Source organism: Leptidea sinapis, chromosome 26, assembly GCF_905404315.1.
Source record: "Leptidea sinapis chromosome 26, ilLepSina1.1, whole genome shotgun sequence".
NCBI lineage: Eukaryota > Metazoa > Arthropoda > Insecta > Lepidoptera > Pieridae > Leptidea > Leptidea sinapis.
In genome coordinates, this window is record NC_066290.1 from 1,442,539 (window position 1) to 1,465,946 (window position 23,408).

Below are 23,408 nucleotides of genomic sequence, written 5' to 3' on the forward strand. Positions count from 1 at the left end.
TTCTTCAATATCAACTCTTTTAATAGGCTTGCTTTTCTTGCAGGACCTTGGCTATAATATATGCTTTCTAGCGTTTCCCAGACATCTTTACTTGTTTGACATTTTTTAACTTGTTATAATTCGCCCGGTGATATTATGAGAAATAGCTCGGCTAATGCTAACTCATCTTTTTCCATATAGTCATTCAATGCATCACCTTCTCGCGTTGGTCTCTTAATTTTATTTGAAACATAGCTCCAAAGGCCAAGTTTTAATAGTACAGCTTTTGCATGGATCCTCCATGTATCGTAGTTTTCTCTTTTCAATTGTTCTATGTGCACGTGATTCCTCATTTTTTTCTTTTATTCCCGATTCTGGGCCCATAACCTGTTATATGAGATAGAGCAGAGTATCAGCAGTAGACAATGAGCAAATCAGTGCATTCAGCATTATTTAATATAAGAAAACAATTTTATAAATTTATAACAACTTTTTATTCTCATGACAACGTAATAACTCTAATGACTGCTTTGTAGTCATAGTAACAAAAGTAACTAAATTCTTCCTCTATGTCTTACACATACCTCTATGATAACTTTAATTTTCTACCACTGACTTGGTATCGATTGCACGCATCACGCGAAAGTATTTTTGAAAGTGTTCGATTGTGCGAAGCATTGGAACAAGCAACATTGAGCATTAAGCCGTATAAATGCGCTTTAGTGCTGTAATTAGAAAACTTCCAATATTCATGTCGCATAAATATTACAGTAATATTGTTCTGTGGTCGCACATGTCAATGTCATATCATGTCAAAACCATGTGTTTTTTTAACATTAACCCCTATGTGTATTAGTAATTAGTCTATGCATTACCTAACCTAAAAGTTTCTTGTTGTAATTGTTTATGTGTTGATTATTAATAGTCTTATATAAATGTGCTGGTTTCTGTTATAAAATAAACAAAGCAATAATGGCAAAAGTAAAGAATAAACGCAATGCCGGATTAGCAGACAGAGTCCAAAAGAAAAAAAAGCTTGATGGTATGAAGAAATCATTAAATCCATTTGAAGTGCACATAAACAGAGAAAAAATTAAAGTATTAGGAAAAAAGTCGAAACATGATAGAGGTTTACCTGGTGTCTCTCGTGCTAAAGCTATACAAAAGGTTTGTAGACTTAAATAGACAGTAAGACAGACCTCAATGATTTCCATAAAATTTTAATACCTAATTTATTTATAACAGCGAAAAGACACCCTGGGAACGGAAATAAAATTGATGAATAAGACTAATGCATTTATCGATCGCCGTATTGGTGAAAAAGACAATCAGTTGTCTGCTGAAGATAGAATGATAGCTAGGTTTGCTGCGGAGAGAGCTCGTCAACACACTAAGAAAAGTATTTATAACCTAGCTGATGATGAAATACTGACACACAGGTATTAATTATTATATTATGTTGGTTTTTCTCTTTCTTTGTCCAATTCTCATTTTTTTCATATTATATCAGGCCTGTCTCTCTGAAATCATAAGTATGTGCAGTTGCCATTATGTTGTGGCTCCATCTACAAAATCTACTTCATAGTTGATATCCTGCTCAACCCCAATAATATTAATTCCAAATATGTATCACTTAAAAATAACAAATAGTTTGTATACAAATTCAAAAACTCTTTATCCCAAGTAGATTTCAATGAAATTAACATTATATACTACATATGATATAACTAATAAAATGTAGAGGAGTAGACTATAATTGGCCTGTTGAAATATTTTACCATTCAAACTATCCTTGATTTTGTAGTATCCTATTTTCATATGGCAATTTTTAATATGTGGTCTAAATTTATGCCTCTAATATGAGGGCTCCATTGCAATTGAGAATGCCAAGAATGACCCTACTTCTTGAATTGATTTTGAGGACTGAGCCTTCTTCTTGACCGTACTTCAAGTTCCTTAATGGTATGAGAGGGCCCGGATGCTTACATGACAGTACAACACCAGTGGTCAAGAGGTGTTTTAACAGTCAGTATGATCTGTTCTTGAAAGTCTAAGTAATATTGCTTCAGAAAAATTACAACCAGTAATTGATTCCACAAATGGGCAGTGAGGAACATCCTTCAGATGCCCTTCTACTCTTGTTTGTCCACCTACTCAATAAAAAACTTGTATTCAGACATATATAGTTAGATTTATATATATATCTATTCTTGATAGATATAAAAATCTGTAATTCTTGATAATAAAAGCTTTGAGCTATTAAGATAAGACTATTTACATTCCTTTGGTCCAATGTACTACTAAATATTATGTTTATTTTAATGGTTGTATCACTTATGAATGTGACAAATATTACAGGGGTCAAACATTGGAACAAGTTGAAAAGTTTGATGATCCTCGGTCTGATGATGAAGATGGTGAAAAAGGATTTGGTGGACTTGATGGTAAGTATTTAACACATACTTAGTTCAATCATGTTAGAAATAATAGCATTTATCAGGGGAGTTAGAGCATGGAAATGTGGTGTTTGTTTACAGTTTATTATAAAAATTGTCGGAAATAATGCAAAAAATTTATGTTTAGTTAAAAATGTAGTTCTTTTCAGATGATTTTGTATCTGATGGCCATTTTGGAGGTGGTATTCTTTCTAAAACTGAAGCAAAAGACGGTGCTAAATCACATAAAGATCTTATTGAGCAACTGATTGCTGAATCTAAGAAGAGAAAGGCTGAGAAACAAAAGGAAAAAGAACAAACTTTGGATTTGACTGAGAAGCTAGATACTGAATGGAAAGACCTACAGCCAGGTACACATAATATCTTATTTTTAGGTTATGTTGAATTTGAAGAATCTATTAGGTCTCTTAAATATACATAAATGATATAGGTAATTTAAATATATATATATATATATTGTTTGTCCACGATGATCTCATTAACTACAGAACCGATTTTATTAAAATTTCGAACACTGTGCTGTTAATCCAATTTGAGTAGTAGGCTGGTTAAATTAAGTTTATGAACGATGCGGGACTCGAATCCGCGGCCTTCTCGAGTTCCGACCGAGCGGTCTTCCAACTGAGCCAATCGTTCAAATGATGTGTGGTTCGTAAATCTTGATATGTCTTGTTCAACTCTCAGGTTGTGGCTCCATCTACAGAATCTACTTTAGAGTTGATAACCTGCTCAACCCCAATAATAACATATTAGGAAATATATAATGTAGGATAATTAATTAAAAACCTTTAATCTTTTTTGTTTGCATTGCGAATATTATATATCACCGCTGCTGTTCTGCATCCGTTTTTCATATGTCAGAGGCAAATATTTACGAATTTCGAAAGCAATTTTCAGGTTGATCCTCCAAGTGATTTATAATCTTTGCTTGCAATGACGTTCTATACACATTTAGGGTATGTGCACTGCGACCACTGTACAGTGTGACGTCAATTTAGTATACTGGCTTCACCATTCCTTTATAGCCAGTTATACTGGTTAATATTTAAAACGGAACGCAATCCCGTATACTGTCAGCCGCATTTTTTGACGCAGCGCTCAAATGAGTGTATTAAATATTTCTGGTTCATTAAAAAACTTTTGTTGGGAGTACTGTCAAATTAAAAATATTTTAATTAATATTTTAGGCATCGAGTGGTTTTGACTGATCACGTGATCAAAGTACTGCGAGTACCTTACCTCGAAAACGCCAGTGCTCACAGTAGAATATGGTGGCGATTTATTACGTCATATGGTGAAACAATATGTTATGTTTTTAAAGTGATAACCCTCACTTCTAGGATTAATACACAAATAAAATTTTATGAACGATGCGGGATTCGAACCCACGACCTCCGTCGTTCCGGCGTCATATATTTCCCTAGGGTACTGCGGCAGTATACTGGCAGTCCATAACGGAACTAATTTTTCTACAGTGATAGCACTGTGCAGTGCTCGCAGTACATATCGGAACATACCCTTTATTTAGGACATTTGCAGTCTGATAGCAGAACGTCGTGCTATATGCGATAGTCGCGTGTCAACTGTCACTGTCTATATCGGGTTTCTAAATTCAACATACTTAAATGCGACCATAGATAATACACTTTATATTAGAGATAGACATATAACTCATGCTTTTATTTTGTAAAATCAGTGTACCCAGGCCAAGAGATGGCGCTGCGTTATTTTTACGCTCTTAGCGTACCGTCGCTAGATGGCGCTAATTATATTTATAGTTTTTACTTTTTATTGTTAGTTGTAGACTTTCGTTTTCGCTTCGTTCGTTATTATTGTTGTTAGTTGTAGACTGTATTGAATGCATGTTGATGTTTGTATTGTGTGGGTGAAAATTATTATTCGTTTATTAAGTTCAGCAGTCACCTTTAAATAAGGAGAGCCATTCAATGATTACAACACGATAGTCAAGTCTTTAATAAGTAAGTTAAGTGAGTTTTTTACTATCACTAGCTCCATCTATCATGTATGTTAAATTATTGCCATCGTGGTGAAGTTGCAGCCTAATAGAATAGTTGGCAGCACTTTCAATGCAAATTTTTTTCATGTGTATAGTTATAGCTGTAGACGCTTGTTATGGTGTAATTTGTGGCATGTTTGTTTTTATACGACGTGATTTGTCCATATGTATAGAACGTTATTGCCTATTTGGAATAAAATATCTGAATTGAATGCTTATCATAATAGTATATCATATCCTACTTTTACTCACTTACGTAAATTCATCTCTCTTCACTAACTATACTTATCTATAGGCATCTGTTATTATCAAGAAGGGTATTTAAGAATTTTGTTTTGACTATGTACTTTATCTTCTGCTGGCCAATGTGTTGTATGATATTACCTAGCTGGGTAGTTTATACAAGAAAAAAAAATTATACCCTCAGCCAAAACCACTAGGTGTCTGGTGTGTCCTTATAAAATCTAATAACGAATAGGTATATAAGAAAATTAAATAAAAATGTGTGTTGCAGTTGTATTAAAACGACAGAAGACGGATAATGAGGAATCCTTGATAGACAAGTTGTTAAATAAAGCGGAGAAAGGACAAGACTATGACAAAATGATGCGAGAATTGAGATTTGAGAAACGCGGAGTAGTAAGTACTTACTTAAGTCTAAAAATTTCGTATTACTATCGACACAAACACAAACTTGTTATGCCTACTACTCGGTTGGGTCGAGTTAGTAAGTCTTTTGTTGGGCAATGCTATGCTTCTACAATATGATCCCAGCAAATGTACAAAACAAATGTGTTACGAAATTTAAAAGAATTGTTAAAAAACGTTTGTGTGGGAAAGGTTATTATAGCATAAACGATTTTCTAAATGACACCACGTACTGGGAATAAAGCGAACACCCTCAGGCTCTTTAATTATAAATGTTTATTGTACGATATCACATTGTAATCCATATTTTATATAAAAAAAACCCCGCTGAGTTTTTTGCGCCCATTCTTCTCAGGTCTGAGGCAATCTCTTTGGAATGAGTGGTAGTTTTTGACGTTCAATAAGTGATTTTAAATCCTATTTTGAATAAAAATATTCGAATTTGAATTTGACACAATACTTGTGTTTCATACATTTTATTAACGCCTTTAATTCTGACATCCCCGGCAGGGTTTAAGAGTTCAAAATAATTATATCTTGAATTAGACATATTCACGAATTGATGTTCGGACTCCGCAGGTCAATTTCTCCGGAGTGCTTTGCCTGCGCGAAATAAGAAATCCCCGTCTGAAATATTCAGAATTCCTACTAAATTTTAACCTACATACCAATTTTCAACGCATATTAATTTACCGTATCTTACCTACGTGACAGTTCTGCCACCGCCTTTCTATATACTAGCATCATTAGTCATGAACATTCTTCTTCGGTTTTCACGTTGGTATTAGATTGAAAGTGTCAATGAGTTTCAGATAAGAGTGTCAGATTAAAGCTCAACCTTTTCCGAAGTGGTGGTAAATGGTAAAATGTATAATGTTGACGTTAATGATTCTGGCTTACATGGATAAAAAAATATTTACGTTTGAATTTTAATATGGCAAGGACCTTAAAAAGGCATACATTCATTTAAAAGACCCGGAATTATTTTATGATTCCTCTGGTATTGCAAGAGAACACGGGCGGCGGTAATCACTTTCAGGTAACCTGGTGGGTCATTTGTCCTTTAAAAAAGGTGACCAATAGATCGATAGTAATTTTCAATGCTATTCGAATAGTTATGTCAATTCTAAAGTTATCTATTAGTCAGTTACTGTGAGTTTGCACCAAGAAACATGAAATATGCAATGTGTCGAAACTTGTCATACTAAACAAATCGTGCGACTTGTTTTGTTGGGATTACTAACACTCAAGACAACTAGCTACCAATGGGAGGCTCCTTTGCCCAGGATGCCGGCTAGATTATGGGTACCACAACGGCGCCTATTTCTGCCGTGAAGCAGTAATGTGTAAGCATTACTGCGTTTCGGTCTGAAGGGCGTCGTAGCTAGTGAAATTACTGGGCAAATGAGACTTAACATCTTATGTCTCAAGGTGACGAGCGCAATTGTAGTGCCGCTCAAAATTTTTGAGTTTTTCAAGAATCCTTAGCGGCACTGCATTGTAATGGGCAGGGCGTATCAATTACCATCAGCTGAAAAAAAAACTAACCTAGGTAGGTAAACTAGGTAAAACATTGTCAGATTTCAAGATTTGTTCATGTCCGTGTTCGCACAAACTAAAAACATACACTTTGGAAATGTTATTTTTTAAACATTTTGAACTAAATAGTTGTTATGAGATGGTTAACATGTTTAGATTGTGAAAAGTCCAGAAAGTTTCGGCTGAGCAAGTTGTGTGACCACAGTTTGATACAATGACAGAAAACAGGGTTTTCAACATGTGTTTCGGCAGTGCAAACTCGCAGTTAGTATAACTCGTACTTGTTGGAATTATTGTAATACTAATATAATATTAATACTCCAAAAGCCATCAGATGCTTTAAAAAGCACAGAGAAGCTTCAAGAGGAAGAGAGGAAGAAGTTGGAAGAGTTTGAGCGAGCGAGACAGCAGAGGATGTTGCCTCAAGAGGAAGAAGGACGGAGAGTAGTTCAACCCACAGTCAAACATAGGTATCATAATGTTCACGTGACACTGTAAAATATAATATATTTTTTTGCCACTTTTACTGTTTGTCTCGCTTGGACCTATTTATAGTATTAATAATTTGGGTAGTCTCTAAAAAACCGGGACTACTACAAAATATATTATAACGCTTACTAAATTTTCAATACTCATTAAAATTAGAAATGATAAACGAAATTATATATTACGACATAATATTAAATCAAAAAGTTCCTTGTCTACGTTTTAAGCAACTCTACGTTTTCAAACTTAGCCGGATTATACGTCGCCAGTCGCATACTGCCAATTACTACTTTTTTAAACTTATGTCAAATCACTGCACGTTTCATACTAAACTAAATTTAAATTTTTACTTAGGCAGTCCCGTCTCTTATAACTTAGTGTTATATCCTCTTTGCATCATATTTCTATAGGATAACTGGGTGCAGCTATAAATATAAAAAGCGTGTCCGAATCACAATAATATATAAAATTATTTTACTTCTCTGACTGGTACACCCTTCGTCAAGGGCCACCTCTAGGGTAAACTGTACTTAATATAATATCTTTGATGCTTAGATAATTTATACGTCTAAATAGTCCCTTGCTGTTAGACAACCGATAAAAACAGTCCAGGTTAAATACTTCAGTGTGCTGACGATTTGTATGAAACTATGTGTTAGTGTGGGTGAATCGCTCAAAAGAGACGTTAACTCCAAACTCAATTTATTTGAAATTTTTCACAGCTGTCATAGATCTATCTAGAAGTACTAATGATCTACGCTTTGATGCTATCTGGCCGAGAATACTTGCCGATTGAGTAGATAACTTCTTTCTTGTCTTCTTTATAATATCTGCAATGGTGTATATCAAAGAAATTACGATATCATCAAGGGGTTATGGTATCAATCAGTTTGGGGACAATAAAATTTAATAAAAACTTCATATAATCGAAACTATGAGAGCCAATTATAATTGTTAGCAACTGTTTCTGCTATTTTGCTTTTAAAATTTAAATGTGATTGATTTTAGGTCAGCTGATGATTTGGACGATAACTTCCAGTTAGATGATGAAAAGGAAATAATGTTAGCATATGACAAAGATGGAAAACCCTTGCTTCCAGAACATATTCTAAATGATTACTCAGGTAAACAGTTTCTTTTTCTTATAAAAAAAACCCTTAAGTAGGCAGCAATATTTTTGGGAATCCTGCTAGTGTTGCAAGATATTCTAAACGGTGGCGACTTAACACCTGTTCACCCACAAACTTGTTCGTGCTCTATTATAAAAAATATTAATTATCAATTTTATCTAATCTTATACAGCCATGCCATTGCATGAAACGATGTTTTTTTAAGTCATTACTTACACGAAGAATAATCTCAAAATTTTAACTAACAATAATATTCTATTGCAGTACCGAACGCTAAAAAGAAATTTGATGACGGCGTATCAGATACTTCATCGGAAGAAAGTGACGGTGAAGATGAAAGTGATGATGGTGAAAATACTGATGAGAAAAGTGATGAAGTGGTTGAAACTGAAAACGATTCTGAAGTAAAAAAAACTATTGAAGTAAATGGCGAGGAATCTGACAGCGGGAGTGATGTTGAAAGTAATTCAAATCTAGACGAATTGCTACCTACCGAAGACCTTCTTATAGAAGAAAAAGTAAAGGGTGCGTCTGAAGAAAAAATAGCAACTCACAAATCATATGATAATGTTTTACATTGTAGTGATGATAGAACAACAAGTAACTCAAGGAATGAGGAAAGTAATTCAGATGACGAAACTACAAAAAATGAACCGTCTTTATTTACAGAAAACGCTAACCGCAAAAGAAAATTACCACAAAGTAATAGTAGTGAAAAAACGGTCAAGTTAGATTATAGTTTAGAAGACAATTTTAAAATTAAGAATGATAAAAAAGAATTATTTAAATCTTCGGCAAATGATGAAAAAGATAGGAGTAATAGTGACGAGAATGAAAGTAATAATGATTCTGATGACAACAGTGATAACGAAAGTGAAGATAGTGATGATGATCATTCTGATAAGGGTAGTGATGGAGATAAAAGTAAGGACGAATCAGATAGTGAATGTAATCTTGGATCCCTATTCGATATGAAGTCTAATGAAGGGATTCAACTAAAGGTAAAAAAATTATTTCTGACTCTGATTATTTATCGTGAGCGTAAGTAATCACTTAGCCAAGCTTTGTGATGTTGCTCAAATATAATATAAAAAGGTTTTCGAAATTCTAAAATATTACGTACCTAACAAATATTTTTTTTAAATTCATAAATTTTGCTTTCAGGATCTATTAAGAGACAAATCACCAGTAGAACAGTCGGCGACATTGAAAAAGATAATAAAATCTCACGATCCCGGTCTGTCTGCGAATAATAAGGAATATCTGAGCCGATTATTCGCGTATTTGTTGCAATATATCAACGATGTATTCACAAATCTTACCAAGGAAGTCGATATTATCAAATCATTCTTAATTTTTGATAAAATAGCACCTTTTTTCTATGACCTCATTCATATTAATAAAGTATCAACTAAGAAGTTTTTAGTTGAATTAATAAAGGAAAAACATGACAATTTTAAAAAGAATGTTAAACGTGTTCCTGATTTAGATACTTTAGTGTTTTTCAAGTTGGTATCATTGTTATACCCAACTTCAGATTTCAGACATCCGGTTACGACACCATGTTTGATATTCATGACCGAAATATTAAGTCAATCGCGATTTAAGGATGCATATTCCTTATCTAGGGGTTTATTCATTTTAACACTAGTACTAGAATACACGTCTTTATCAAAAAGGTTTGTTCCCGAAGCTATTAATTTTCTAAGAGGTATTCTCTATCTAAGTGCTAATACATCACTTTTAAATCCAGTTCAATTAGTTCCGCCATTCAAGTTGCACAGAGATTCTAAAATTTTGAATTTGGAACATGATTGCTCAAAAATGGTGATCGAAAACAAAATGGCCGCGGGAGATTTAGCGGTAGATGCGATTAATGATAGATATAAAATTCGGTCTTTGGTAACATCAGTATTAATTTTGAGAGAATTTTTTGATAATTATATAGAAATAGAAGCTTTGAACTGTATTTTTGAGCCGCATATACAATTACTGGGAAGGGTAGATGTTGATTTTTATCCTAAGGATGTCTGTAGTATACTAAATGAGGTGACTCAATACATGAAAGAAACTTTGGAAATGAAGACCTTTGTGCCAATGGCCAGAGAGAAAGTCCGACCAAAAGCTTTAAGACTTTATGAACCCGATGTTCAGGATGTGTAAGTATCTGTAAAAAAATATTAATCATATATTACATTACATAATATGAAGAAAAATAACGTGTAGGAATACATGTACTCTGGGATAGGAAAACAAAAATAACTCCAAAACTTTTATATTAATAATAAATTATTTGACTGTTGGGCCATGTGACAAAACTGTAGCAGGTACCCTGCCATCTTGGATATTATAGTTACCTGTTTTGTAGTGACAGTGTCATTTGCCAAATAAGTATCCTTAATACGGATATCACTTCACACTATACTATAAGTAAGAGAGAAATTTATCGACTGGCATGCAGTCTGAAAATCGTTGTTAACTTTACGCGTATCTCGTGAAAAATTTTCTCTCATCATTTTTTCCCAAAAGTGCCACAATAAGGATAGCTTCGAAAAATATTTGTTAGAATATATTTACAGTGATTTAATTGATTATCAAATTGTGATTTTCGAATTGTGATTTTGAATGTTTTCACACAACTAGTTAAAAGGTAAAAACCTATAATATAGTTAGAAATGCCAACTCTTTACATGAAATTTTTAGGATTTTGTAGTAAAAGGAGCCTTAAATTTTTCGCCATGTATGTCCGCGACTATGTCTTAGATTAGTTATATGTATCGGAAGCTATAATATTGTAAAGATATATTAACATTGCTTGCAAAAATTAGAAAAATGTGGACTTGAAAAATATTTTTGAGGCTAGTATTCTCATGTTGACATGTTAAATGAGGATGATGTTTTGAGGTCTCTAAAAATTTAGTGAAGTTAGTGACTTCTTTGACTCTTATACCTTGTCCACACACACATAACGACGGCAAATAGAAGCCTTCCTCCACCTGCCTCGCTATACATACTCTTTCTTCCATAGTTTTCTCTAGACGTCATTCGTCAGCTGGTGGACCCAGTCTGAAAAAAATTAAATAAAGGTCGAGACCGAAGGCTATTCTGGATTTTATTCACCATTTTAGAAGTAGTATAATTCATTTCACATTGAATAGCTGCAGTTGTGATTTCTCACAGGTTTACTGGCAAAAACAACCCAAAGCTGTCTCGTGAGGCCACGGAGCGAAAGCATCTGGAGACCAAGTACAAGAAGGAGATGAAGGGAGCGCTGCGCGAGATACGGCGTGACAACTCATTCATAGCTTCTGTCAAATTGAGGCAGAAGATACAGAGGTATGACGATTATTAATACTACACTATTAAACAATCTTAGGTAAAAGGTTTTTAATTTTATTTTTTGCCATATTGTGCATTAAAAGATACAATATCGTGATTTCAATCTCTACTATAATTTTCATATTTAGGCCTTTAATAGCCACAAATTATGTAAGCCCAAACTAGGTTTGAATATATTTAATACAAAATTGAAAATAATTCAATCACTGGACGTCACGTCAAAATATGAATTTTCCCCCGCATCACGTCTAAAATTCCACAATCGTACGTTTCTGCTGCAGTATTCTCCAATCCAATTTGGGCACCTTCTTATTCTGCTATCTATCTGTAAAGGTGCGTACAGACTGGTGAAACGTAACATTAAATGTATCATTCTACCTTCCATTGCATGTTCGCTGCAAGCATGGACGCATAGCGCGCTCATACCACGCATTCACTACGGACCCCTCGCGTACGTCTGTTTCCGCCATTCATCCGCAAACGCTCTTGTGTTCGTTCGAAAAACCGACAAAATACGGAACGCTTCACGCGCGGCTTATAATGCTTCGTAATTTCGACATCTCGTCTAAACTATGAGAAATTGTTACAAAGTGGGTACCTTTCACGATATGTTGCAGCGATGTGCACGGCGAATTCTTTCATTGCACGATACATTTCACCAATCTGTACTCACCATAACAGTGAGCCCAAGTCACAGGCCAGCAGTTGAATTTTAATTTTCCATCAGGATAGCCCCCTTCCCCTGTTTGCCCTCTTTTAAATAACAAAAATCACATAAGGAGGAGGAAATAAACTAGGACTCGAATACGGGGTCCGCAGCCAGACGTCAGAATCACTTACCACTGCGCTAAGAGGTTGGCAATAAACATGGGTTTAACAAAAAAAACTCTCGTACACGATTGCATATACTAGCGTACCTACCTATAGACGACCAATTCTGATGTCAATGTGTGCGTTAGCTGGTGGTTATATATTCTAAATAAGACTGTATACGATATGCCAATCAAATTCGGTTACAGTTCGAGATATACAACAGATTAGCTTACCTTTTCTATCTTGCTGTATCTCCTATAGAGATGTTCTCTTTCACACGCTTTGTCTATTGTCTCTTACACGCGTTGGGTTACTTGCCCCGGAGATATCTTTGGGGGCGAATCCCAGATCGTCCATAAATCTTATCAAAAATAAATATTTAGTATCAGTCTACCTAACTGTTGTGTCTGACTTGTGAACATATATGGATGCAATGCTGCTATGCTTATTGCAATACATTCATGCCCAATCGAAGCAGCCCGCGCCTTTTATACTTTTTGCTCGAATGCTAAATTGCTTTTTTGTTTATGGAAGAAGTGAAGCGAGCATACATTCATGTTACCTGGTGGTATGTGATCACCAGGCCAATTATTTAAATTAACAAAATTTTAAAATTGACCATCTCTGTCTACATGTTATCTCAAGAATAGAGCATGCAAATTCTCATGTAGGTACCTTAGAGACAGCTCAACACTAACGTTATATATTAAAGGATATTGAAATTTTATAGAAGTTCGATGGAAATATTAGAATTTTCCACGAAATATGTTTACAAAAATTGAAACTTTATAGTGAATTGCTTAGCATATATCATATACCTACTTAATGTTAATAAAAATATTTCTATTTTCAGCGACAACATGAGAAAGGAGAAGGTTAAACAAATATACAAAGATGCCTCAATACAACAAGGAGAACTGAACAAATTGAAGAGAGGCAAATGACAGTAGTTGTTGTTATAAAATTAAATGATTTTTAACAAAATACATTTGTTTAATTATTGATAACTTTCTCAGTGTAAGTTCTACCTGTTACCACAAGTGCAAATACGTAGTAAAAAATAAAATAGAAAAGGAGATTGTGCTACTATAACATTAATAATAAATCATTTGATTCATTTCAAACTTTAATTTAAACAAAACAGTACAATCTAGTCTAATAATCATTCACATGTGTATAAAATATGTACCTATTTAGTTAACAAAAAAAAATTGGGTAAATGAATGACATTCTTCTCAGTGTGTTCAAAAAAATAATTGTTCATTTTGACGTGATAATGTAATAAATCGTGTCACATTTCGTTTGAGACGAGCGTGCAAGCGAGACCGAGGAACAAGTGATAGAGAGGCAGGCAGCGCTCTTTGATTATTAAAAAAAGTGTATCGGTCGGCGAGTGCAGTAATAATAGGTTATGTTACAATTTTGACTAAAATTATCGGCTGTAACCCGACTTTACAGACAACCAATTTTTTTTAATCCACAGTCGGTTTGAGGTAGAGATGGGATTTGTATTGTATAGACTATAGAGGATGGATCAACGTTGCTTGCATAAATCTTAAGAGTTAAATGTTAAGTGAAGGGTCGACTAAGGCGTACAACACACAAGGGGCGAGGTCAGGAGATATCTGCAGTATGTGGGGGATGAAAGTAGTTTGATAGCACTAATTGATAGGACAAATCCTTTTAATAAATAACAATTATTTAAGCAGGTTTTTTAAGTAAATAGTCAACTTGCCGATATTTGCATTGACTTAACTAAATTCTGAGTTCGAGCTGACAAATAATTTAATTCTGAGTTGTGCGGGGAAAATAATAGAATGGCTTGCTGAGCATCACTGATTTAGTAACAAGCTTGCGTATTGCTTAGTACCTATATCTTCTTGAATGACAGTCGTGTTGGGGCTGGCTTCAGAGTAGGAAGAAACATTTATCAAGTGTGGTGGTTTTCGACAAGTTCTACTCTATTTAATTATTTATTTGTATAGGTAATATGGAATTCTCAGACGTCTCTAAGTATAGAGCACCATTAACTAATCTTGACTTAACTTGGTAACAATATAACATTTACCATAAATGTGTTACATTCATTACTTTAAAAGTAAACACTTTTAAACAAACACTATAAGGGAAATGCATTAAGGGGAGTACTTTCTAATGTTGTCTGGTGGACAAATAAATTATGTTTTCCACGCGAACCAAGTCGCATAGAACACAGAAAAATAATCTCTTTATCTGTATGTTGGTACAGTAGATTAACAGTTTACTCTGACACTCTGTTTATATAAAAATATGATGTTATGTCCCCAATTGACAATCTTATCACGATTAACAATATATATCTTTGGAGGGGTTTTGCACAAAGATAAATTGTCAAGTAGTTTCAAGAAGGTTTATATTTATAAAAACAAAACATATTCTTTACATTAGATACATTATATTTGTACTTTATTTAAATACGTTATGATTGTGTAAAATAGCACCATTTGTGACAATCTGTACACACCTTTATTTTACGACAATGTTTTGTTCATGCAAAAAAAATATAAATAATTATTTGATCTTATGTTTAATAAGTATAGTAGAGTTTTATAAAAAAGTTAGATTAAAATAAAATCTTACAAAGAAAAATATTCAAATTCAATATTCCGATATGCAACTCATTTTTATTTATACATTTATGAAATGAATTATCTGAAGTCTTTTTCCTCTTTGAGTGAATTATATTCATTGATCTTTGAGGTAAATGTGTTTTTGTAATACCATTATAAAAAATACTAATTCTTTGCATACATTGTACATAATATAGACATTTTTTGGTATATTTTCTATGGCCTTAATATCTTATATACATAGGTATCTATGTAAATACCTAAAATAGATCTGTCATAGACAGTCAAATCAGTATTTCTATAGGTAAACAAATAAATTTGCTGCAAATAACGAGTGAACATATTTCCCAGAATAGCTATCTATAGCCCTCGTTTATATTATAATCTGCTATAGATTAAAATATAAACGAGGGCAAAATTTCAGCTTAAGAAAGTTTAAAACTATTATTATAATATCAGAATTGTAACATTAATTACCATCGAATATTATAACTATTTATTTATACCGAAGTTTCGCTAACTTTGCTGCTTGGTCACAGGTACCTCCAATGCAAAACGAAATGTCACAGTAAATAAATAATAATTTCAATAATCATTCAAAATGATATACTTATGAAAGAGTTATTTGATTTTGATTTTTATTATTTAAATACAGATACTTCCATATAAGTTAACGTGGTGTCAAAAAATAGCCGAGAACCATTGAAGTCCAAAAAACAACAAGACTCACAATCACGCTCAAAAATTGTCTGAAACAAAACTCTGCCTACGTGTCTATTAGGTAGAGTTTTCGTTCAGTTGTATTTCGACCGCGCTGTGAATACAACGCAATGACAAAATGTTCAGTGAAAAACAGGTTATCCAAACTTTATAAGGATGGAGATTCGTATTTCAGTTAGGTTTGCCCCCTTTAAATTAACAAAATTGTGTATCTCACTTGACGTTTTTTAATAATTTTGCTAAACAATTACATTGCAATAAAACAAATTTTATTCGGTCAGATTCGCGTCCGTCTCGTGCGTTACGTAGTGTCACTACATCTAATTAGCGTATACAAAAGACTTTGAACATTGCTACGAAATAAGGTGTTAATTTTAATAATCGTTTTAATGTTATCTGTAAAGTTAATGGGTGCGTGTATACAACGCGGCTCGGATATTTTTTGACGACTTTTTAATAGGCGATTGTGAGTCTCGTTTTGTACTATTTGTATAATAAAATAAAAATCATTACAACCTGTTAAATGTGCTTACACTTGTACCTATTTAACCCTATTTTCACCCTACGTTATATAAATCAAAATGCATGTAGGTACATATATGTTGGTTGTAGATATTATAGAGAAAGTTATTCTTCCCTTTTGGTTTCCTCAATGTTAGGATTAAGTTTCCAGATCGTGTAATTGAGGAACGACGCAAATGTCAACCAGCAAAGGTACGGAGCCATTAAGTACAAGGTCTTCTTGTTGACTCTGAAGAAGCTGACAGTACACGCACCGGCTGCCACGTCCAACGCTAAGATGTGGTAGAAGGCCTGAAATTTAAACGAATCTTTACCTAGGCTTCTAGTCACTCAAATTCATATCTTTAACATAGGATTCGAAATCAGACCTGAGAAGAACGGGCGCAAGAATATCCGCTCTCTTTGTATTTAAATAAAATTTCGTTACATTATCAAGAATATATTGAGAGGCACCAGTTAATTTTTTCTCTTAATGGGTTTTTAGGAACCAGAGGGCCTACCATCAACTTTTAATAAGCGATGCGAATCCGATGCAGTTTGATACGTAAACTGAATCACTAAAATTCGTACCATGAAGTGCCTTTTACTGAATGGCGTTTGGATCGCTTATGAAGAATGAACGAAATAAAATTGCGTTCCGAAACCTAAAATGATATGATTTTAGCGGTTTTTTTGCGTAGAAAATACTAAAAATACATTTTAAAATTGCGCAATTGCGTCAAATTATAAACCATTAAGCCCTTTTTTATACTTATTAAATAATAGTAATATAAATAAATATAGTTCTTTGAATTACAAATTAAATGTTTGCTTATGTGTTTTCGTAAAAATAACGAGTTATGAACGCACCTCCATTGATGTTTGATTTGACAGGACCACAGAGTACTTTTTTTTTAATTCGTTCTTGCGAACAGGCTATAGCCCGAGCCCTTACTGCCTCATCTTTGGTATTTACTTTCAGTATTTTGTTTTACAATAAAGTATTCTCATCTCATCTTTAATCAATAAAATTTTTCTTTTCTATGGTTTCACTATTTTAAAAGTTATTAACAACACGATTTACTTTCCTCTAAGGAAGTAGCAACTTTTTTCGAATCGGTCACTTTGACAAATAAGCTATCCAGTTTAGGTTGAAATAACACCTCATGGTGCGAATGAATGAACGAACTAAATCAGTTTGCGATTTAGTTGATATAATTTTTGACATTCAATTGACATCATTGCGAAAAGTGCTATGTCGAATATTGGTGGCCTTGAATCGTAACGGATCGAAATGTGTATGGGACTTCACTCGTTCATAACTGCGTAGGCAAATAAACCATCTTGTACAACTAATAAGGGTGAAAACTGGGTGAGATAAAAGAGTGCCTCGGGGCACAGCCGCTCTCATTGTTTTTTGAATTACCAGTGCCCGCGGGCACGCCCGATGCGGAAAGGTTAATCAGTTGATTTGACGTCAACCTAAATTAGATAGCTCTATTCACGTCGTTGTACGAAATAGCAAAGCAGTTCATTTTAGGTTGTCAATTGAATCGCAATAAGAGTTCATGGTAGGCCCGCAGGTTATGAATAGCGTAAATAGCCCTCTATGTCGGCTGAATTGCACCATAATAATATACCATATGACAAAATACTGTGAAAATAACTAGGTAAACTAGGCGCGCCGTATCTATGTCAATTAATTATCTAATCTTTTCAACCGCGTACCTAAGGCTGCATGCTATGCCCATTTTAAATTGGAACCAATAGTAATGCCAATAAATATAACAAATCCGCCGGTTTTACCATCTCTTCGTTAAACAAAACAATCGTATTTTTTTATGTTTGGCGCGGTACATTTTTTATATGTTTCTTGTTATTTAACAATTTATATGTATATAGGTTATTAGCGCTAAACCAGAACACGATGTCAAATAAAAAATTGTTTATTTCGTCATACCTCCGTCATTTGTTTTTTTTTTACTTTGAATATGAGTATCATAAATACTATTTTATGTTTTTTTCTATAAGATTAGGTCGATCATTAATGTAAAACGATAAATTATTGTCATAATGATACCACAGATTGGCAATGGAGTGAACATTTTCAAACTATTTAGTTAAATTTTAGTGTACGACACTACATTATATAGTAACTAAATAAAGAAAAAAAAGCCCACTGAGTTTCTTGCACCCTTTCCCATCAGGTCTTTGTCAAATTACAACCCATACTATTTTGAATGGGTTGTAATTTTGACCTGGTTATAACTCCTATTTTGAATAAAAACTATCTGGATTTTATTGTTTAAATATGAAACCAGTTGGTCTAGCGCTATTCCTTCCTGACTTATGTAGAACACAATCAAAAGCATTCGATAAATCACAAATATTTGTCAAAAATATTCTTGGATAGCTCAACATCTTAATCCGTAGATGAATTTCGGAATATAGGAGCAGAAGTGCTTCCCGTCATATAATATTGGTAAAATATTACATATTAAGTTTACATAAAAGAGGCTTTTTGATTGATAAAAAACAGTTCTGATTCTGTACCATCATAAACCTTAAACTACTACATGGTTTTTAAATACTTTTGTACAATGGCTATTTTTTTATTTGGCAATAGTAGGAAATACATATTGCGAACATGTGACAACAGATGAAACAATGGATAAGGAAGGCAGAAGCATCATTATCTTCTTATGTTATATTAAGATATACTTTTTTACGTTTTAATTTAGTATGTAACTCTTTAAATAAATGTGTGAACATGTTAGAATATTTACCAAACCAAGTTTGTGGAACTTGAAGAATATTGGTGACCAAGTCCAGTTCAGTACTAGCTGGGATGCAAATAATCCCAGAGGTACCAGCGAATCATCTAGAACAATCAAAAATGTTGTTATACAGGATTACATTATATTTAAAATTATAAAGCAGATTTTCTACTATACCAAAATTGTAAACAAAATAGATATACATTTATTTATTTACATATACTTATAAATTAAAAAATGGCAATTTCTATACAACTTAAAATTACAATACCTTGAAAACAATTAGTTATTCTTAAGTAATTTTGTACAAATTTAACTTATTTGTCAAAATTTATGAATTCGAATCCGCTACCAATTTAAAACGAAAAAGGAAAAAGTTGAAAAGCAGTTTAAACAATACCTGTACATTTCATATTACAATGAGACAATGATAATTAATCAATCATTAAGAAATCAAACAAATTCTATAAGTTTTATTACAGAATGATCTTTTTAGAAGCTATTTAAGAACTTACAATATTATAGAACCAAGTCAGTGAGTACCAGAAGTGAGTCAGGAGTACTTGAATCAAAATAAATAGGTATATGAGTAGGCGAGTCCAAAGTGGTAATTGAGTCTGACTTGAGTCAAGCTGTACTCTGCACATTAATACTATCAACAAATTATTTTTGCTTCTATTGTTTTTAGTGTTGCACTTTAGTGCAGCAACCTTAGCCAGGCCCTTACCAATGATATGTATATATATATGGCTCTGTTGAAAGTCCTATTACTCCACTGCTGAATATCTAAATGATCGGATAGCCTGGGAATAGATTGTGATTATTTTATAGCGATAGAAATTACTGTACAATATTGTATATTTTTATTGAAAAGAGTGCAAAAAAGAATGCTGGGAGAGTTTCTTGCACCACTTTCTTCTCTCTCAGAGCGCCATTTGTTTACGAAGCGGTAGTATCTAGTAGTTATTAGAAATGACATCAAAAAGAATTCTAAAGGAATCAATTTTGAGAAAATAGATGCCTTTTATATATATTATATGTGACAGCACAACAACCTACACACTGGAATTTTTCTTTAAAATTAGAATTTTTTACACAGAATGTGGAAGGTCACAGGTACGATCCATGCATCAATCATCGATTTTGTTTTTAAATTTAATATGTGTAAGTGTAATGTGTGCGAGTGTAATCACTTGAAAAAAATACAAATTGTTTAGATTTGAAAGAGCAACATCTCAAGTCAATTTCCTATTAAGCAAATATCGGGGTTGATCAGGCTATCAACTGTAAAGTAGACCCTGTAGATGAAACCACAACCTGAGAGTTGAACAAAGACATATCAAGATTTATATCTTCAAATGTTTGAAATGTTACAGAAACTTGATATTTATTGAGAGGCATTTCCAATATGCTTTAAGATAATAATTAAGATATTGCATGACATAATAAAAGCTTAAGATATTAAATATTGCATTTTATTACCTGTAAATCCACCACAGTCCTCATACACCATATAAGAAGCATATCCCATCCCTGTGTATAATGCAGTCCAAGCTGGCCCAAACACCCACTTCGGCGGCTGCCAGCTAGGTTTATTTAAATCGTCATACCAAGCCTTCCCAGTAGGGCTTCGCACTTGGCCTGCCATTGAAAGGGCACCAAGCCATCCTCCAACATTTGGTAATACCATGGCACCAATTAGTTTCCAGTTAGGCATTATAAGTGCTGACAACTGTCTAGTGTCTGTAACAGAATTTAGTGGAGCAGGTTTACACTTAATAAAATATTTTTAAAATTTACTTTGAATGATAAGTCTGGCTGATAATATTTCTGTAGTGCTGTTATCTATGATAAATAACACACAAAGAGAATTTAAACACTATGTTTGAGTGCCATAGAAATGATGAGAAATGTCGCATGAAACACATACTATATATTGATACCAACATAATCACCTGATGATGTAATACTACAAATATAGTAAACCAATATAACGGTTGGGATCAATCCATATTTTTTATCGATAATTTAATATATAAATAAGCCATTTATTTTTTACTTTTATATTATCGATAATTAACAAATACGTCTTTCTTATATCGACACTTACATTAATATAATTGTATTCTAATTTTAAGGTTTCCCTTAAAATTGTGTTCTAATTTTAAGGTTAATTTTAAGATGAACCTAAGCCAAGTATAAATAGTTTAAACTAAGGATACGTTTTAGTTATCTCAAAGAAAAAAATAATTTACATAACTAATATTTCTTAATAGGTTTTTTAGTGGTTACGGTTTTGACAGTTTTTGGTTTTTTATTTTTCAGGTGTTGTAATAAATATTTTTGAAGTCATACGTAAGGGTCCTGAACCTGAAATTAGAATGAAAAATATACTAACAGAATTTAGTAAACAAAACATTTAGGCTTAAAATATTTTTTGCACATTCGTCGTCGTCGTTATATTCATGTAATTTTCGTAGTAAAATAGATGATCAATGGAACTCCTTAATGACTTACAGTAAGGGTGCGATCTGTGGCAAAATACATGGCAACAGTCTGTAATAAAATTGCAATGCGCTTACGTTCATTGCTGCATTGCAAAATTTAGTAGATCTACACGAATTTAGACGAATTATTTGTTAGTGTTGTTCAGATTCACTAAAAATCTAAAAATAAAATAAAATTAAGAAAAAGTCATCCGACCTCAAAAACACTACTTATTTGAAAACAATAGGTATAATATGCACTAAAAAGTATAAAAATAACTGTGTATTTTTTTACAATCTTAATAATAAATGTTATTCTAGAAATGATTATTGATATTTTTGAAGCCAGTGTCAGCCTAGGTAGGTTTGAAATTACATACAAATAGGTGAGATGTGCTTGAGTCACACACACGACGTGAGGAGGCGAGAGCCGAGAGCGGGGCCGTTGCGGGAGGACACCGGTTCAAAAATAACAATAATCGTTACTAGAATTAGAGTGTATAAAAATACGCAATTATTTTTATTCTTTTTAGTGCATATTATTTGTTTCGTCTTCGATATCCGGAATCCATATTGAGTCAAAGCCTTAGCTCACGAAAGTTAGCCCCCCAGATTTTTTTTTTTAATTTTTTATTTTATTACATCGTTAGTTCGCCATTTGTTCTCTATCTACAAATCTCTATAAACATTTGTTTGTATATGTCTCGATTTATTTATTTAAAAAATAAAATATATTAAAAATGTGCCCTTAAGTTAGCCCCCCCCTATCCCATTTTTTAATATTTTTTTAGCAATACGGGTCAATAAACCTCTGTTTATGATTGTTCATGTATAACAAACGTTTGTTCCCATTTGACATTGTTTATTTTTTAATTAATTAATTATTTTTAATTACTTGAATATTTGTATTCTAAATACTTGCACTGCGCATGCGTCAACTTTACGTTTAGACTTTTAGCGCGGTCTATTTGAAAATTATAATGACAAGCACAGTCATTAAATTGAAGTTACAGGATATATTTTTACAAGTATATCGTTATAAACAATTGTGATTTATAAGCTAAAAATAATTATTGTGAATTTTAACTAATACAAATCTTGTATATAACATTCTTGGATAAATTATTATCAGTCAACAATATTTTGAGTGTATTTTTCAATTTTCTTAGCGGGAAATTACAAGAAACATTGATTTTCTTGTTAAATAAATTGATTTTTATGAATTCAAATTCGATTATATTTTTTGTTCGATTCAACATAAACAAAAGTTTCCAAGAGGTTAACTTTGAAACATGGACCACCAATAATGATTGTTTGTAAGAATTATACGTCGTTAATTATTAATTAGTCGATTAATGTATGACATTGTAGTTAACGATCGAAACATCGAAACATCGTTATTTAAAAAAAAATCTGAATCGTTTCCAATCAATATCTCCCACTGAAAAAAAGTAATAAATAATGATTAATTTTATAATTCAACTATCTTGTCGTAGATGTTAATTATCGTTGTTCAAAGAATTGTGGAACTATTAATATGATTTTTAAACAATTAAACATAAGTAAAGGTATATATATACTGATTTACTAGTGAATAAAGTTGTTTCCACACTTCTAATACAATTATAGTAAAGATAATATTTGATTTATGTTTGATTGAAAATTATTTTTTTTTTTGTTTTACTTACAGTAAATTAAAACTAACCTAAAAGTTTTAATTAAAAAATTGTAGATCCACGTGTTCCCAAGGAAACAAAAACTATACTTTTTATTTTTTTCACATACTCCAAATTCAGTTAAACCACTGTAGAGTTTCATCAATAAAAATCATTATATAATATATATAGATAATAATAAATAATATATTTATTTAAATTTACAGTCAAACACAATCTCACAAAAATGTGA

The 23,408-nt window shown here is 32.7% G+C and overlaps 2 protein-coding genes across 5 annotated transcripts; one reads left to right on the forward strand and one right to left on the reverse strand.

Moving 5' to 3' along the window:
* Window positions 1-833: 833 nt before the first annotated feature.
* Window positions 834-13,391, forward strand: LOC126972285 (nucleolar protein 14 homolog). Its single transcript, XM_050818929.1, has 11 exons — window positions 834-1,146; window positions 1,225-1,418; window positions 2,338-2,423; window positions 2,585-2,785; window positions 4,967-5,091; window positions 6,967-7,109; window positions 8,134-8,249; window positions 8,520-9,256; window positions 9,420-10,414; window positions 11,436-11,591; window positions 13,261-13,391. The coding sequence occupies exons 1-11, from the start codon at window positions 952-954 to the stop codon at window positions 13,349-13,351; spliced, it is 3,039 nt and encodes a 1,012-aa protein (XP_050674886.1). The 5' UTR covers window positions 834-951; the 3' UTR covers window positions 13,352-13,391.
* A 1,391-nt stretch (window positions 13,392-14,782) lies between these two features.
* LOC126972315 (translocator protein-like) lies at window positions 14,783-21,973 on the reverse strand. 4 transcript variants are annotated; one of them, XM_050818981.1, is made up of 4 exons: window positions 21,881-21,973; window positions 20,497-20,757; window positions 19,024-19,118; window positions 14,783-16,549 (listed from the first exon to the last, which is right to left on the reverse strand). In XM_050818981.1, exons 2-4 carry the CDS (start codon window positions 20,729-20,731, stop codon window positions 16,364-16,366), a joined length of 516 nt encoding a protein of 171 aa, XP_050674938.1. In that variant the 5' UTR covers window positions 20,732-20,757; window positions 21,881-21,973; the 3' UTR covers window positions 14,783-16,363. The 4 variants fall into 4 exon arrangements, with proteins under 4 accessions (XP_050674938.1, XP_050674937.1, XP_050674940.1 ...); XM_050818980.1 differs by lacking the exon at window positions 21,881-21,973 and adding an exon at window positions 21,532-21,667; XM_050818983.1 differs by lacking the exon at window positions 21,881-21,973 and adding an exon at window positions 21,413-21,529.
* Between the last annotated feature and the right edge of the window lie 1,435 nt (window positions 21,974-23,408).

What these genes read in the sequence shown, in the direction of transcription:
- LOC126972285 (XM_050818929.1), top strand. Translation starts at nt 952, where the DNA reads ATGGCAAAAGTAAAGAATAAACGCAATGCCGGATTAGCAGACAGAGTC. An exon ending in GATGAAATACTGACACACAG is followed by an intron (nt 1,419 to 2,337) that starts GTATTAATTATT and finishes CAAATATTACAG; the next exon opens with GGGTCAAACATTGGAACAAG. An exon ending in TTGAGGCAGAAGATACAGAG is followed by an intron (nt 11,592 to 13,260) that starts GTATGACGATTA and finishes TTCTATTTTCAG; the next exon opens with CGACAACATGAGAAAGGAGA.
- LOC126972315 (XM_050818981.1), bottom strand. Translation starts at nt 20,731, where the DNA reads ATGCCTAACTGGAAACTAATTGGTGCCATGGTATTACCAAATGTTGGA. An exon ending in GGACTGTGGTGGATTTACAG is followed by an intron (nt 19,119 to 20,496) that starts GTAATAAAATGC and finishes TGATTGTTCTAG; the next exon opens with ATGATTCGCTGGTACCTCTG. An exon ending in AGTTCCACAAACTTGGTTTG is followed by an intron (nt 16,550 to 19,023) that starts GTAAATATTCTA and finishes TTTAAATTTCAG; the next exon opens with GCCTTCTACCACATCTTAGC.